General features: G+C 48.5%; 2 protein-coding genes across 2 annotated transcripts in view; one reads left to right on the forward strand and one right to left on the reverse strand.

Annotated features, from left to right (window-relative positions):
• The window catches only part of SMYD5 (SMYD family member 5), a 17137-nt gene extending 12784 nt beyond the window's left edge, over nucleotides 1-4353 (forward strand). The window contains exons 7-13 of the mRNA XM_007952607.2: nucleotides 857-919; nucleotides 1145-1215; nucleotides 1829-1935; nucleotides 2333-2389; nucleotides 3260-3354; nucleotides 4039-4109; nucleotides 4209-4353. Of these exons, the coding sequence (XP_007950798.1) occupies nucleotides 857-919; nucleotides 1145-1215; nucleotides 1829-1935; nucleotides 2333-2389; nucleotides 3260-3354; nucleotides 4039-4109; nucleotides 4209-4353 (609 nt within the window). The remainder of the gene's footprint in view (nucleotides 1-856; nucleotides 920-1144; nucleotides 1216-1828; nucleotides 1936-2332; nucleotides 2390-3259; nucleotides 3355-4038; nucleotides 4110-4208) is intronic.
• Nucleotides 4354-6781: 2428 nt separating this feature from the next.
• On the reverse strand, nucleotides 6782-11406 carry PRADC1 (protease associated domain containing 1). Its single transcript, XM_007952609.2, has 5 exons — nucleotides 11340-11406; nucleotides 8163-8263; nucleotides 7532-7641; nucleotides 7125-7292; nucleotides 6782-6902 (listed from the first exon to the last, which is right to left on the reverse strand). The coding sequence occupies exons 1-5, from the start codon at nucleotides 11404-11406 to the stop codon at nucleotides 6782-6784; spliced, it is 567 nt and encodes a 188-aa protein (XP_007950800.1).
• Nucleotides 11407-17534: the final 6128 nt, after the last annotated feature.

Here is a 17534-nt window from a genome sequence, read left to right on the forward strand (position 1 = left end):
GTGCTTACCTTGTTCCCGGAGACCCAGTCCCTCTCGGGAGGGTAACAAGGGAAAGTGCTCAGTGCAGATCAGTGAGTAAGCACAAGCCCGCCCGTGCTTACCTTGCTCCCGGAGGAAAAATCAGGTATAATAGAAAATTGAGAGTTGGGGTCTTACAAAGTCCAGGAGCACTATGAAACAGAATTTTAACTGCCAATTTATTGAGTCCCCACTTCAAATCAAAGAGTAACTAATTCTTGCTAAGGACATCAGACTTCCAAGCAGAAGCTGCCTGAGGATGGAGGCAGATGTGTGAAAAGGATGCATCTGGGATGGGCCTTCAAGCAAGGCTTCAAACCAGTTCATTCTGGTTTGATTCCCCTGCTGAGAATTTGCATTTCCACCCCAGATACACTGAATCTGAATCTACATTTTAACAAGATCCTCAGGTGATTCTTACAGATCTTGTTAATATGTAGATTCTGATGCAGTATATGTGGGGTGGAAAAGTAAATTCTTCACAGGGAATGAACTGGTTTGAAGCCCTGCTTCTAGCATGAAATTCTGAGGGAAGGACAGCAGTCCCACACCGGAGGCTAGATCGGGGAGCCTGGAGGTTGGTAGTATGGACTAGGCTAGACCTGCTGGTTCAAATGCTAAAAAAACGGGTAATTTTGGGGTTTGCCACCTCAGGTTGGGGCAGGCCAGCTGTGACTGCAAAGCTTTCTGGAGATAAGGACTCTGAGACCTTCCTTTGCCCCCAAGGAAAGCTCAGTCTACAGAGCTGGCTCCTTTTCTCACTTGGTTTTCTGGGCCCTGCTGGGTGCTAATGGAAAATCCCCAGGGACACAAGTCTCTCCCTGTTTCCTTAAACCAGGGCCAGCTGGAACTTCTGCGGAGGCTCTTCACAGAGGCCCTGTATGAGGAAGCACTCAGCCAGGTGAGTGTGGAGAGGGTGGGCAATGGTTTTCCAGTCACTCCATCTCTCCAGGAGTCATTGGGCTCAGCCTCCCCTACTGGGACTGCTGAGCCAAAGCTGAATTGGTCTTCTGGATTTGGGGTGGAAGTCACTCACAGAAGACCTCCTGAACAGAGAGTGCATCAGGAAGAAAAACAAGTGTCTGTAACCTGAGCATTCATCTCCTTGCCCTCTCTTTCTCTGTAGTGGTTCACTCCAGATGGATTTCGGTCTCTCTTTGCTCTTGTTGGGACCAATGGCCAAGGAATCGGGACCAGGTTAGGAGAGAATGTTCCAGGGCTGTTGGACTTTATCTCTCAGCGCTCTGGTGGGAGATGGACTGAGGAAGGTCACCACAGCTCCTTTAAAGATAGGTGGGGCAGGGTGTCCATCTATGGCCAGAGCACTGTACTGGACACAGTGAGGGGAGTCAGAAATAATGAGGTGGTAGAGACACACATTAATTGGGTGAAGAGAAAGACAAAAAAGAATGTGGTGGTGGAGGCTGTTCTTGGGAACCTTGATCTGTTGGGGACAGGTCTTTGAACAGGCTCATTCGAATTTGACCCCCTGAGGATTTTCTTTTCTACCCCGATATACTGAGTCAGAATCTACATGTTAACAATATCCCCAGGTGTTTCTTAAAGGTAATGTTAACACATAGATTCTGATTCAGTAAATGTGGAATAGAAATGCAAGTTCTCAGCAGGGGGTCAAATTGGAATGAACCAGTTGGAAGCCCTCACTGGGGAAGATAGAGCCCCCACCCTTGAGAAAGACATGGGGTATGAGTGGGATAACCTTTCTGCTTGGGCTTAACTTGCCTGGAAGTGGAGAGCCCTGTGACCTGGGCCTCCTCCTCTCCCACCATGGGCTTCCTGGGACCTGTAGCTCCCTGAGCCAGTGGGTCCATGCCTGTGATGCTCTGGAGCTGAAGCCTCGGGACCGTGAGCAGCTGGACACCTTCATTGACCAATTGTACAAGGACATCGAGGCAGGTTGGTGAGATGGTGCCTTGGCCTCACCCATCCTTAGAGATCCCCTGGTCAAAGTGGATGCACAGTCCAGCCCCAGGGAGCATTCAGTTAATGGTGGGGGTGGGTAATTCCTGTGTGCTTGTGGGGAGCCTCAGATCTGTCCATAGAACATGTGGACAAGAAAGGGCCTGGGATCATGCAGAGGGAGAGAGTGCTAGGCAAATAGGGTGATGATGTTTATGGAAAAGCAAAAGCTTATGCCTCAGAGGATCAAGTTTAGATAAAATGGTGGAGACCAGGTGCATTAGTGTGGTGGGGGTGCTGAACAGTGGAGCTAGTCCCTGTCCTTGTTAAGCCTAGTTTCCTTTTCCCACCAATAAAATGGGTAGAATAATGTCTGTATATTACTGTCTTACAGCAACTGGCGAGTTTCTTAACTGTGAAGGATCTGGCCTCTTTGTGCTTCAGAGCTGCTGTGAGTCAGGGCTTCTAGTAGGGGGATCCTGGGGACATATCTGCCTTTGTTGAGAATCCTCACAGCCACAATTAATTTCTCATTGGGCCCCTTTTAGGATGATGGGATTGAGTCTGGGAGTAGGGATAGGTCTCAGCTTCCTTGAGTATTTCCCTGGGGCCTTTTCTTGCCATCATTTTTTCACTCATTCATTTGACTGTTCTTGCTTTAATATATGTTCATATATAATATTTTGTAGTGGGTCAGGCCCTGTGCAAAGGCAAAGCACAAAGCTCTGATTCTTGCAAAGGAAAGGATGGGCTTTGGGCCATCACTGCCCTGTGAGATTTGGCAGGGGAGTGTTGGGAGAAGCTGGGAGGCCCTCAGGATTTGAGGAAGAGGGAGCTTGTAAGCACCTGATGGGGAGGGAAAAGTCAGCTCATGCCAACTGCCTTTTGGAGGTCTCAGCCTCCCACCCTCTGGTTTCCTCACTGCAAAGCCTCCTCCCAATTGCTGGGCCACTCTACCCTTCCCACACTGGGCTCTCAGAGGGTCGGGCTCAGCTGTTATCAAATGGTCAATAACAGATGGACCTAAGTTAAGTGGTCTGGTACAGTATCTGTTCAGGGCCCTGCCTTCCTTCTCAACACTTAGAATGAGCTTGGCCTATGAAGAGGGAGCAGGGCAGTCATAGTAGGTGGGAATGGTCAGTGATGTGGCTGTGCATTTGTTTCTGCTCTGTGATCTTCAGAAAAGAGCACTGGATGGACAATCAGGAAACTTGGGGCAGGGATAAGAAAATGAGAGAGGAGGATGGGACCCAGTGTTCTGCCCCTGCTGAGGCTATTTTTATTTGTCAATAATCATCATTACCTGCCTTTCATGACCTAGGCAATCACAGCTGTGTTCCCAATGCAGAGACCTCCTTCCCAGAAAACAACTTTCTTTTGCATGTCACCGCCCTGGAGGATATTAAGCCTGGAGAGGTGAGGGGGGCAGGAATCATGGAGGATGGGCAGTGAGCCTTGTAAGTTGTTTCCAGGTGTTGGGAGCTACAGTGGCTAGAGCCCCTTAAAATTCAGCCTGTTGGGTTGAATTCCTGTGTGCCCCAGGGTGCAAATCTTTTTGCTGATGGGTTTGCTCACCTTACCCACCACTTATTCAAAAAATAAATCCAGAATGCCTCAGAGCAGTGTTTGAAGGGCAGCTTTGTGTGCCCAGTTTTTTGTCCTCAGCCATCTCTTGATCAACAAATCTAATATCTAAGAAACTAGGAGGAGATGGCACTAGGCAGCTTGGTACATGGGGGACTGGCGTGGGTTTGGGGATCCTGGCTGTTAGCATAGTGCACAGAGCCTGGGTGAATCTTTTTCCAGGACAAATGGCATCACATTAAGATAACTTCTAATCACAGTCATAGGGTTGGAATCACCCTGGCCATGGCTTTAACCACTGAGGCTAAGCCCAGTCCCTTCTGTCTCAGAGAGGTGTTAGAGCCTCATAGTGGCCTACCTGCTGAAGCTGCAAGAGGGATCAGGGCAGTGAACCCCTTTTCTGAAGGGCAGCTCAGGCTGGGCTCCTGGGGACTGGTTGGGGAAGTGCTTATTTAATATAGGGAACAGACTGTCAGACCCCACCCTCCCTTCCCCTCTGCTCCCCTCTCATTGCAGGAAATCTGTATCAGCTACTTAGACTGCTGTCAACGGGAGCGCAGCCGCCATAGCCGCCACAAGATCCTCAGGTGCCAAGTGGGGACATGGTGGGCACTGGGGCTTTGTAGTCCTCTGCCCCCGTGGCTGCCTGACTTTCCGCCACTACCACCATCCCCCATCCCCTGTAGGGAGAACTATCTGTTTGTCTGTTCCTGCCCCAAATGCCTGGCAGAGGCTGATGAACCCAATGTGACCTCAGAGGAGGAGGAGGAAGACGAGGAGGAAGGAGAGCCAGAAGATGCAGAGCTGGGGGATGAGATGACTGATGTGTGATGTTCTGCCCAGAAGGGGCCCCATCCTAGACCCTGCTGGAAAAGGAGGTCCTTCCTCCAGAGAAGAGGTTTGGAAGGAAGTCCCCACCCCTGTTGCCTGCTTTTCCCTCAATCTAGCCCTGTCTCTGCCTGAGCATAGGACAGAGGATGGACCCTAGGCCCTCCACCAGACCTCATGCCCTGGACACTGCTGCTGAGTTGTCTCAGGCTCTGTGCTGTCACCGAGCCCTTCAGAATCGGCCTCCCCCTGAGGTATTCCACTCTAGGGTGTGAGGGGCTGGAACCAAGGTCAAGGCCTGACAGTATTTCTTCCCCTTGCCTCACGGCCCACCCTTGCCCATCCACCTGAGGCTTCTCCTCTCTCAGCTTGCTAATGTTCTCTTCTGAGGGGAGTAGGATAATGGCACAGCCTTGAAAACTCTATGGAGCAGTTCTGCTCTGCACACATGGGGTCACCATGAGTTAGAATCAACTGGATGACGACAACAAAATGGCAAATCTGAGAAATGCCTGATTTCATTAAAGCAGAAAGGGAGAGTGGGAGAACCCCTCCCTTTTTCCCCTACCTCCCACCTGCCAACGTTGTAGCCAATAAGGCAACTGCTGGGAAAGGCAGAGGAAGAGCTGAGCGCCCAGAGCTCCTTCCCTAAGGCCTTTTGCCAGGGGACACTGCATCAGGGGGATTACTTCCCTTTTCACCTCATTCCTGTCATTTAGACATCTGGGATAGTGGAGATAGGCCCTTGCCCAGATGCCAAAATCTTTGTACCTTGTGCCTTGTTCCTAGGCCCTGGCACAATGGCTGGCCCATGGGGTATAGAAGAGGCCTGGCCTTCCTCAGATGGAACATATAGGGGTTATCACCTCTTTCTCACTGAGGACACTAGCAGCATGGTTGATACCTAGGGGATGACAGGCCTGTGCTCCTTAATTTAGGAGCTCTGGTGGCGTAGTGCCTAAGGCATTTGACTGCTAACCAGAAGGCTGGAGGTTCAAACCCACCAGCCACTCCTTGGAAGGAAGGTTGGGCAATCTACTTCCATAGTGATACTGCCTCAGAAACCCAAGGAGGGGTCGCTGTGAGTCAGCTCTGACTCAACGGCAGTGAGTTTGGTTTTGGTTTGGTTTAGAGTCTTCCCTGGGTCAGTGAGGGGCTCTCCTGGCCTCAATCTCTATCTTTAGGGTCTCCATAGAGGAACACTGAAGTCTTCTGAGACTTAGAGGAGCTGGGCTGCAGACTATGAGATTAGTCCTGACTGTGTACCCCCTTCTCACTCCTTTAGCACTACCCATTGATCTCTGGTTGGGTGCTGTGGGAATTACAACCCATTACTCCCAATTCCTTCTTGCCTACCTTCCCTGAGGGGCCTACCACATCCCTTTCCTGAGGAAGAGCTCCCAGAAGAGCAAGAGCCCACACAGACCTTTTCCTGGATCATGGAGCCAGTGAACCTGCTTGCCTGGCCACTTCACCTATTGGGTTCTCACTCCTTCACAGCAGCCAGCACCCCTCTCCCATGCCTGTCCACCCACTGTTCTCAATAAAATGTGAGTGGTGACAGGCAGGCCTCTACCGGAATGCTTTATGGAGGATGGTTTGATAGGCTACATGAGGCCCCAGTAGTCACGTAGGAAGGTATAAAGAGGCACATTAAAACAGACAGTGTTGGGGGGATGCAAACCTCAGATTCCCCAGTTTGAGCTCATCTCTGGTCTCAGTCACACTGCTGTGCAAATGCACCTAAAGACCAAAAAGTAAGAATTCTCTGAAGTCCAGTGTGGATCCCCACTCCCAGGTTATGAGCCATCTCCTTAGAAGGCTCAACTGTGGCTTTCTTGGCACTTAAACAGGAGGCTATATTGGGATCAGAGACCAGCAGTCTGGGTACTGGTCCTTAAGGACCTTGGGCAAGTCACTAGTCCTCTTTTGGCCTCAATTTCTTGTCTCAAAATAAGGTATGGGATGAGTGAGTTTTAAGGGCCCTTCCCTCCCCTGTGTGCTCTTACTCTAAGACACAGTTGCAACCCTGATGAGCAGCTTTATTGCTAAAAGTCAGTGAAGGTTTATTAAGTCCCAGAACACCAGCTACTCAGACCACTCCAGCAACTTCTGGTAGAGAGGCTGTGAACAGCATTGTGAGAAGACCCTGGGTGGGGAGGCTTGAGCCAGGTGGGATGTAGCAGGTGGCTACATGTAGTGAGGGATGGCTCTCAGGTTACCTTTTGTTCCAGCTCCTAGCCAGAAGCCCTGGGCCCTAGGCAGGAAAGGCCAGTGGTGCGGCTTCCCTCCTTCAGCCTAGTCAAGACCCAAGCCTTTCCCTGGTTCCCACCCATCCCTAAATGTTCTCCCCAATTTCCAAACAGCAGAACTCCCAGGGTTCTCCTCCCCACCCCAGAGTTGCTTATGGTTGGAAAGTGGGACCAGTCTTCTACCAGAAGGTCCAGGGTGGCTGCAGCAGCTCAAAGGTGGGGATGCTGGTGACATTGACTGGAATGGAAATGATGGCCCATGGCAGCCCATGCTGTTGCAGAGAGCGGCGGATCATGTAGCTGGGAGGGCATGAAGAGAGGTGGCAATGGTCACCTCAGCACCCCATCATGCCCTGCTGTCCCCATCACTGGGAATTCCAGAGCCCAAGGACTCTTTTTTTGCCTTGTAATTGGGGCGCCCCAAGATGAGGCCTGAGAGAAGGGATTGGTGATTGCCCTTGACCTCCCCGAGTTACGGCACCCAGCCTGGTATTGACAGAGCCAGAGACAAGAAGCCCTCACCCATCTCGGCCAAGCAGGAAGAGGGCTGGGATGTCAGCAGTGCGCTGGGTGCTATCCTGGATCATCTCCACGTAGAAGCTGTCATTGTCAACTGCGTTGTCAGATATGATCACTGCCCGTCCACCATGTTCCTGTACCACCCGGGTCTTGGACAGGAAGGAGCAGCCCCTGGAAGGGGTGGTGATGAGACTGAAGGAAAGGGTTCTAGCTAACCCTTTCCAGACCATCACCCTGTGTGGATAGGAGAAGGCCGTGGAGAATTTTTTATAATGGCTAATAAGTAAATACCCAAAAGGCATGGGTGATCTTAAGACACTTTTTAAGACCTTTAAAACTGAATTGCCCCCAAAAAACCTGTTTCAAAGCACCACTAACAACAATGATCCCTGAATCTGTTCACTCCTTACCCCCTCTCCACCAGAGCAATTTGGTCCTGGATGAAGAAACCATTGCTGAGTTCCCCGCAGGCCTCTGGGGGTTCGGCGGGTACAAGGTGGATCTGTTCATATCTTGTGTGCTGAAAGACATTCAAGTGGGTGAGAGTGAAGAGACTCGCCTGCATTAGGACTGGGTTGACGATCCCATGTAATTGGTTCCTCACAGAGTGTGAAGAAAACAGGGAGTGGTTTCTGCGTGTGGGCACAGGAGCATTTTTATTTCATTCTCACAAAGGCCTATCTCATTGTCCTACCCTACCTTGCCTTTTTGAGAGAGGGGAATTGATACGGACCCAGAGAGGGGAAATGACTTTGCCTTAAATTACACAGGTCAGAGGTAAAGGTGGCTGGCAGAGGAAGCTGGTACCCTTGGTTTCTCACTATGTCATGACAGCCTGTCCCTCCATGGTGTCCATGTCTGTGCTAGACCCACAGGAGTAGCTGGAAGCATTTCTTCCCTGCATTGCAGCCCCTGGAAGGCACAGCTGGATTCTGCTCCCTTCCTTGTCCCAACACTGGGCTGTGACAACACTCAGGTACTGGTTGAAGGGATGAGAAGAGGAAGTCAGGTTCAGAGTGGAGGGGGCCTCCCAAAACTTACAAAGATACCACCGAAGTCCTTGGCAGGCGTGGCTGTGAAGATGTATCGAATGTCCCCAGGACTCAGTACTTGGAAGTACAAGTAGTCATGGATGCGTAAGCCTGAAGAATAAAGAGTACAGATGAGAGGCTTCTGGGAGACAAGTTGGTTCAGGTTCAGACCATGAACTGTGTCTTCGACTGGACCCCCTAGGAGGTTGAGATAGATGGCAGTCCATGGTATTACTTGGATCCACAATCAACACCAATGGAAGCAGTAGTCAAGAAATCAGATGTCGTATTGCACTGAGCAAAGATGTCACTTTGAAGACTACGGTGTGACTAACTCAAGCCATGGTATTTTCAGTTGCCTCATATGCTTGTGAAAGCTGGACAATGAATAAGGAAAACCAAAGAAGAGTTGATGTTTTTGAATTGTGGTATTGGCAAAGAATACTAAAAATACCATGGACTGCCAGAAGAACAAACATGTTTGTCCTGGAAGAAGTGCAGCCAGAATGCTCTTTGGAAGCAAGAATGGCCAGACTACTCACCTATTTTGGTCTTGTGGCCAGAAGGGACCATTCCCTGGAGAAGGATATCATGTTTGGTAAAGTAAAGGGTCAGTGAAAAATGGAAAGAACCCTCAACAGGATGGATTAACACAATGGCTGCAACGATGGGCTTAAGTATAGCAAGGCTTGTGAATATGGCACATGACCAGGCAGTGTTTCATTCTGTTGTACATAGGGTTGCTGTGAGTCGGAGCTGACTCTTTGGCACCTAACAGCAAAAACAAATCATCTTAACACACAAACACGATCAGTTCATCATCCCCAGGACTTCAGTGACTTCCCTTTGCACTTAAAATCAAATCTCAACTCTTAACCACAGCCTACAAGATGTTGCTTTATCTGGCCCCTGGCCACTACTACATCCTCATGTCCTTACCATATTCAAGCTATACCAGCCTCCTTTCAGTTTCTTGACCATCCAAGCTCTTCTCTTCTTTGAGTCTTCCTCCAGGCTGTTCTACGTGGAAGGCTCCCTATCCCACCTCTTTACCTGGCTCACTTCTACTCACCTTTTGGGTCACAGCTTAAATGCCACTTTTCTCAGAGAAACTTCTGCTATATGACTGCCTTCCCCTTATACCCATTCAAAATGAGCTCCCCTTGAACCTTTTCTCCATTGATTTTTTTAAAACAATATATAATTGTATAGTATTCTTAATTTTTTTATTAGTGTCTGTCTCCTCCAGTAGGGCAAGGATTATAAATTTTTAGGTTAGTTCATTGCTGCATTCCAATGTGTAGCATAAAGATACAGTGGGTGCTCAATAAAAGTTGATGAAAGAACAATAACTATTTCTGGCTCCAGTACACTGAGGAAGAGAATTGCCAGAACAACCAGATTTTTCTGGGGTGTGTCAACTTCTTTTTTCAGCACCAAAGCTTAATATTTTATTTGGCTTTCAGTACCTCATTTCCTTAACCAAGAGAGATTAAGAGATGGTGAAGGGTGAAAATACCACCATAGGTTGATTAGTCAACAAGTTACTACTGTGTGACAAAAGTCTTCACAACTGGATCAATAAGCAACATCATGCTAAATGGAGAAAAGACTGAAGTCGTCAAGGATTTCATTTTACTTGGATCCACCATCAACACCTATGAAAGCAGCAGTCAGGAAATCAAATAACATATTGCACTGGGCAAATCTGCAAAGGACCTCTAAGTGTTCAAAAGCAAAAACGTCACCTTGAGAACTAAGGTGTGCCTGACCCAAGACATTCCAGGACCCCTGCAGATACCAAATCTGTTGATGCTCAAGTCTCATATAAAATGGTGTAATATGTGCACATAACATAGGCACTAATCTCTTGATTACTTCTAACATGTAATACAATGTAAATGCTATGTAAATAGTACTTTATCCCTCAGCCTTTGAGGGTTTGCTTTGACCACCTAATTGCCCTCCACTCCCCCACCCCCTGCCTCTGCAGTGCCAAATTTTCCATCTGTGGTTGATTGAATTCCCAGATACGGACCTTGTAGATACCAAGGGCCAACTGTGTGTTTATGTACATATGTATGTATGCATAAACATCTTTATGTATACATATACACCTGTATGTATACCTACACACATGTACACACACATATACAGATGCATGCATCTGTGCACATATATGTATACATGCATGTACAAATACCTGCATACACATATATGCATACAATTGTCGTTATGTGCTGTCGAGTCAGACTCAACTCATAGCGACCCCTCCTTGGGTTTCTGAGGCAGTATCATTACGGAAGTAGATTGCCCTATCTTCCTTCCGAGGAGTGGCTGGGGGGTTTGAACCACCAGCCTTCTGGTTAGCAGCCAAGTGCCTTGGCCACTATGCTACCAGAGCTCCCACATATACATACATACGTATAATAAATACGTGTGTGAACAAATGCACGCACAATACATGTACAATACACATGGGTACACTTGTGTATACACGCATGTATATGCACACACATGTACATATCTGCACGTATATGTATACGCACACATACGTATATGCACATTATGTATGTACGTATATGCGTATGTGCTTTTGTAGGTGCAAATGTGTGTGTATGTGTGCTTGTGTGTGAGAGCCCTGGTGTACAACTGTGAGCTCTTGTGTATATATGTGTGTACTCCAAACCAGAAAAAATCCAAACTCATTGTCAAGTTGATTCGACTCATAGCCACCCCTCCTTGAAAACACAGAGGCAGTATCTCGACGGAAGTAGATTACCCAATCTTCCTTCCAAGGAGTGGCTGGTGGGTTTGAAATGCCAGCCTTCAGGTTAGCAGTCAAATGCCTTAGGTACCACGCCACCAAAGCTCCGTAAGATCTGCTTATAGTATTTTCCAACTGTCCCCTTGTGCCTCGTCCTGGTCACAACCTTCGGCCACCTGGGTCGGCGCTAGTATGAGGTGATCAGTCCTGCTTCAACGTGGGAGGCTGAGGACTCCGAGCCCAGTCTCGAGCTCCGCCCAGTGCATGGCCCTGGGGCAGCACTTGCCCGTGCCAGCTGCCTGGCTCCACAAAGCCCTGCCCCAAACTCTCAGGGTCCCCAAGGTGACCCAAGGCCCCCCTCCCGAGACGCGCGCAAGCTGGACAGCCTGCGCAAGCTGGATAGTCCCGCCCGTTGCTCACCGTGAGCTGCGACGCACGCGGGGAAACAGAGCACGAGACAAAACCAGCCAGCGGCCCCAAGGAGCATTTCCAGGACCCGGCCCGGCTCTGCGATTCTCCCGGCGCCCCGCCGCGCGTCCCTTGTCGGACTTCAACCTGACAGCTGCTCCGGCCTCCCGCCCACAGACCCGCTCTCGCCATTCGTTGGCTGACGAGAACGAGGTCCATGGGCGATTGGCTATTACGCCTGCTCATGTAGCCACATTTTCCGCCTCTGGGCCTTAGCCCACTTCCCATTGGTCGACAGAAGTGGGGCCGAGGGCTGATTGGTTTGAACTCTGAACAGTAACTGCCAGCTCTCACCTCAGCCCCGCCCCAGTATTTCTCAGTTTGGATTCGGCTCTCCAGGGGTACACTGACTGGTGGGCGGCCGGGAGGATGAAAAACTGGGGGAGGGACTACTGCAAGACTAGCTTCATCCGCTAAAAAGTTCTGGTCGTTAGCACTTGCTGTCTCGGGTGGATCCCATCTGTGGCCGCTTTGCAAAACGACAGTTTACCAGGCACGAGCAAGCTGCTTTTCTTCCCTCGCCCCAACTCTCCCCACCAGTACGGAAGGCATTTGTCTAGCGCCCCTTGTCTTGTTCCTGTTGCATGGTTCCTTGCGTGCTCATAGTCGGTAGGTGCTGAGAATGTTGCCTGATTTGTCCCAGCCGCCAGGTTGTGGCCAGTGCAAAGTCAGAAAACGGGTATTAGGGCCAAGCTCCTAGCCAGCCTTTTCACCACGTAACTGTGTGTAACTGTGACTTTGGACACCATTTCTTAACCTCTTTTAGCCTCAGTTTCCTCATCTGTAAAGTAGGTTACTAATAGTACCAAGGCAATAGGGTTGTGAGGATTGAGATAATTTACATAAAGTGCTTATTTAGCATAGGTCCATCCAACAGCGTTAAATAAATGCATGCGTTTATTGCACTCTTTGGTCCGGAGTCCAGTGGGGAATGGGGCTGGAATTAGGGTTAGGAGGTGATAGAGGTGCAGTAAGGAGCCTACACTCTCGAAATGAAAAAAACAGGATCTTTCAGATAACTAACACTTCCTTGCGGAAACTAAAGCGCCCTCCACGGCTCAGCCCCGGAGGCTGGTCTATCCTTGTAGACTCTTTGGTAGAACCACAGAGTAGCGGAAGTGGTCCTTCCCCTTCCTCCCCCGGCGCACGGCCTTGGCGAAGGTTCTGGGGAGTTCTCTGGCGCGGGGGATTGTGGGGTTGCTGGACAGCCCAGACCGGTGAAGAGAGGAGGAGGAGCGGACCAGTAAATAAGCTTCCAAAATGATGGTGAGTGGAGTCTCGCGCATCCGTCGCCATCCGCTGCCATCCAGCCCATTGCTGGCACCGCCTCGCTGGCATTCACCCCCTAGGGTCCTCCTCTGCCTACCATCTCTGTCTCCACCCGTATCCCAGCCTGTGGGCGACCCTGGCCTGCCGTGGCCTGGCTCGGTCAGGGCACAGAGCAGAGGCCGTTAACGAGGGATACGTTGGGTTCGAGAGGAGGCTCCGGTCGGACGGATTGGGTACTACAAGTCCCAGGGTGCTTCGGGCTCCGAGCCCGCGTCGGGGAACTCGTTTTTGGGGTCCTCATCCGCATGTATGTAAAAGGGTGCGGGTTAGGCGTGCTTATTCGGTCGGCGGCAAGACTTGGGAAGCTGGGCGGCCTTTAAGAATGCGGGATGTAACGATGCTGTGTATTTCCTAGAATGGGTAGAGGCTACACGGGGACCTTACTTTGGGCTGAGCCCCGTGTTTTACTCTGGTCGCTCGCTGTCCCCCAGCCTACTCTGCAGCATCAATTGAAACAGACGCTAACTCTCATATTTTCCTTCATTTGCCGGTTCGCTCATTCATTAAGTAAACATATTTAATGCATGCTGAATGTACCAGGCTCAGCAAGAATGGACGGGGTAGACACGGACGACCCCTGTCCTGTCTGCATGTCCTGGTGTGACATTAGACCAGGCTTTTCTAATTGGCTCTTTCCTTCGAATAGGAGGCTGGTGGATCCTGGAACTCTACCCCTCCCACAACACCCCTTTCTCCATCTTGGAGCTGCAGATACCTTCCATGGGTACCAAACCTTGGTAGTATGTATTGAGTTGCTGTTGAGCTGGGTCAGCTCCTGAGGAGGTTTTTGTGTAGCGGCATTACTCTGTTCTTTTTCTGCTTCCTGCAGCTTTGCTCTGCTCTGGTAGATGTCTGACACCTGTGAGATGTTCCTTCTACTAAATGCCCCGTGAATTTATTAAGTTTGTGCCCAAGATTGTTGTTGTTGTTGTTGTTAAGTGCCGTCGAGTCGTTTCCGACTCATAGCGACCCCATGCACAGCAGAACGAAACACTGCCCGATCCCTCACCAGCCCCACAATCCCTGCTATACTCGAGCCCATCATCGCAGCCACTGTATCAATCCATCTCGTTGAAGGCCTCCCCCTCTTTCGTCGACCCTCCACCCTACCAAGCATGACATCCTTCTCCAGGGAATGGTCCCTTCTTACAACATGACCAAAATAGGTGAGACGAAGTCTGGCCATTCTTGCTTCCAAGGAGCATTCTGGCTACACTTCCTCCAGGACAGATCTGTTAGTTCTTTTAGCAGTCCATGGTACTTTCAGCATTCTTCGCCAGCACCACAACTCAAAAGCATCAACTCTTCTTCGGTCTTCCCTATTCATTGTCCAGCTCTCACATGCATACAAGGTGATTGGAAATATCATGGCTTCTGTCAGGCGCACCTTAGTCCTCAAGGAGATATCCTTGCTCCTCAGCACTTGAAACAGTTCCTTCGCAGTTGACTTTCCCAATGCTACACATCGTCTAATGTCCTGACTGCTGCTTCCGTTGGCATCGATTGTAGAACCAAGCAATGTGAATTCCTTGACAACCTCAATCTTCTCTCCATTGATTGTGATGCTGCTCATTGGTCCAGTTGTGAGGATTTTTGTTTTCTTTATGTTGAGATGTAATCCATACTGCAGACTGTATTCTTCAACCTTCATCAGTAGGTGCCTTAAGTCATCCTCACTTTCAGCAAGCAAAGTTGTATCGTCTGCATATCTCAGGTTGTTAATGATTCTTCCTCCAATCCTGATACCACGTTTTTCTTCATATAGTCCAGCTTCTCGGATTATTTGCTCAGCATATAGATTGAATAAGTGTGGAGAAAGAATACAACCCTGATGCACTCCCTTCTTGATTTTAAACCATGTAGTGTCCCCTTGTTCTGTTCGAACGACAGCCTCCTGGTCAAGGTACAGATTCCTCATGAGTACAATCAAGTGCTCAGGGATTCCCATTCTTCTCAATGTTATCCATAATTTGTCATGATCCACACAATCAAATGCCTTTGTATAGTCAATAAAACACAAGTAAACCTCTTTCTGGTATTCTTTGCCTTGAGCCAAGATCCATCTGACAATAGCTATGATATCCCTTGTTCCACGTCCTCTTCTGAATCCGGCTTGAACCTCTGGAAGTTCTCTGTCAATATACTGCTGCAAACGTTTCTGAATTATCTTCAGTAATATCTTACTTGCATGTGATATTAGTGATATTGTTCTATAATTTCTACATTCTGTGGGATCACCTTTCTTTGGAATGGGCACAAATATGGATCTCTTCCAGTCAGTTGGCCAGGTAGCTGTCCTCCAAATCTCTTGGCATAACTGAGTGAGCGCCTCCAATGGGGCATCTGTTTGGAAGCCAGACAGAGGAACAGTCAGCCACATTGACCCAGGTGGGGGGGATACGAGAGGTCTCCAACAGCAGGACAAACTTGTCTGTCGGTTTGTCCTACTGTGGTGACATGTAGAGGTGAGTTTTGAGGCTGAGCCTCTGGTGTTAAAACCCAGCGAGATGCACCTGGTGCATAGGTAACAGCCAGTTTATAGACTGAGACAGACTAGGAAGAAGGAAGAGGCCGTCCACTTCTGAAAGAATTGGCCAGGGAAAACCTTATGAATAGCAAAGAAACACTGTTTGGTACATTACCGTGCCCAAGATAGAAGGAACCTAAAGTTTATTTTTTTCCCCTCTTGGACCTCCAGCACCATCCGTTTCCAACTGCCTTCAGCATTACTTATTCTTTTAACTTTCTGTGCAAGAGAGTTGAGATTCGAGGCACTGGAGTCACACTGAATGCCTAGGTTTTTAACTCAGCTCTCCCACTTAGGAGCCGTGTGAGTTTGAGCATGTTACTTCATTTCTGGTCTTCAGTCAGAAGAGAGAGCATCGAATAGAGAGGATTAAATGAATTAATATATGTAAAGTGCATAGAGCCATGCCTGGCATGTAGTAAGTACTTAGCAATTGTTAGCTGACAGATGTTTACTTCATTTTTCTTGTGGTCCATCCCGCTGCCAAGGCATTCACAAAACTAGGAATCAGAACCTAGATTATTCTCTCTGGTAATAAAATCCTTTATCAAGGGACTTCAGACCACTGCACTTGGGTTTTTCCTGGACTGACCCTACTCATCACTGTCAGATTGACCCTGTTTCTCTGCTCTCGGTTGGGTGGGTATATTCTCCTTTAGGAATGTGAAACTTTTGTTTCACCAAGAATATCTTTGCTATCAGATTGATCCCTGATACTCTAGAAGCCTTTGAGAATAGTAAGATGTTCCCATCAAGCTTCGGTCCTGTGGCTGTTGTACCACTTGTACGGAATGTAAATCCTTTTGTGGTGTTTACCACTGTCTACTTTGGCATATAAACATGTGTTCTTGTTTTACAGAACATCAAGCTTAATAGTGCTTAAAAAAAAAAGTTTTTTAAGGAGGATCATTAAGCTAAAATTCCTAAACCTTCCATGATACCTTTGGCAGATTCTGCTGTTGTTCCTTTACTTACGAAATGAAAGTGAGTGGGGATAAGTAACGTAGGACAAAGCTGGGCTGTCCATGGCAGTGCTTTGCTGTGTAGCACTGATAGAGAAGGACCCATCCTACTTGACATGCCTTGTCTCAGTCCAGGTCTGCTGGCTCTCCACAGGCTCTTCTCAACCCAGCCTGCCATTTCTATAGGTCCTACAAAGCATAGGGAACTTGGGAAACATGCACTCAGCTTCTTCCAAGCCCTTGCTTTGTACTTAAGAATTCTCAATGTATTTAGTTTAACTATACTGCCAACTCTTTATTTCATGGTTTGTATCAGACATTTTCTGGTACATGTTGTTGTTAGCTGTTGTTGGCCCCTGACTCTTGGTGACGTCATGCACATTAGAACAAAATGCTGCCTGTTATGATCCATAAGGTTTCATTTTTTATTTTTGGAAGTAGATTGCCAGGCCTTTCTTCCTAGTTTGTCTTGGTCTGGAAGCTTTGCCAAAAGCTGTTCAGCATCATAACAACACACACACCTGCTGACAGACTGGCGCATGAGATGTATTGACAGGAATTGAACTTGGTCTCCCACGTGAGAGTCAAGAATCCTATCACTGAACTACCAGTGCCCCCTCTAGTATATGTGACAGTTGAAATTTTAGCACTAAAAGCTGCTGGATATTGCTTCTGTGGCCAAATCTAGCCAGTCTACAAATCAAGGTTACTATCGTCCTTGTGGGAGCTTTGGTGGTGTAGTGCCTAAGGCATTTGACTGCTGACCAGAAGGAAGGTTGGCGGTTCAAACTTACCAGCCACTCCTCAGAAGGAAGATTGGGCAATCTATTTCCATAGTGATACTGCCTCGGAAACCCAAGGAGGGATCGCTGTGAGTCGGAGATGACTCAAAGGCACATAACAACAACATAGTCCTTATGGTGTAGTGGTTAAGGCATTTGGCTGCTAACTAAGAGGTCAGTGGTTTGAACCCATCAGCCACTCCACAGAAGAAAGATGAGGAAGTAAGCTTCCGTAAAGATTTTACAGCCTTACAAACCCCCTGGGGGTTGCCATGAGTCAGAATCAACTCAATGGCAGTAAATTTAGGTTTTTTGGTTTTACCTTTGGGAAGCTTATACAATAAGATGGTTGTGATACAATAAGAGTAAGTGAAGAGAGTTATGGAATTCACAGTTCAGGATACTCCTGTTACCTTCTATAGAGAAAACTTCTTGGGAGAATTGGCGCTCTGAAAAATTGCTGGCCTGTTGTTAAGAAAGTGGTTTTGGTAGAAAGTGGCAGGGAAGCTATTATAAGATGGGGGCTCAGTTTCAAATGGAGTCCCTG

The sequence above is a fragment of the Orycteropus afer genome, unplaced genomic scaffold, assembly GCF_000298275.1.
Source record: "Orycteropus afer afer isolate SDZICR_OR568_19922 unplaced genomic scaffold, OryAfe1.0 scaffold00354, whole genome shotgun sequence".
NCBI classification, from domain to species: Eukaryota; Metazoa; Chordata; class Mammalia; order Tubulidentata; family Orycteropodidae; genus Orycteropus; species Orycteropus afer.

Excerpts from the sequence above, each read along its gene's own strand:
- PRADC1 (XM_007952609.2), bottom strand. The coding sequence starts at position 11,406 with ATGCTCCTTGGGGCCGCTGGCTGGTTTTGTCTCGTGCTCTGTTTCCCC. Across the intron at positions 7,642-8,162 it reads AGGACTTCGGTGGTATCTTT|CACACAAGATATGAACAGAT; the intron begins GTAAGTTTTGGG and ends AATGTCTTTCAG. Across the intron at positions 6,903-7,124 it reads TTCCTGCTTGGCCGAGATGG|CTACATGATCCGCCGCTCTC; the intron begins GTGAGGGCTTCT and ends ATGCCCTCCCAG.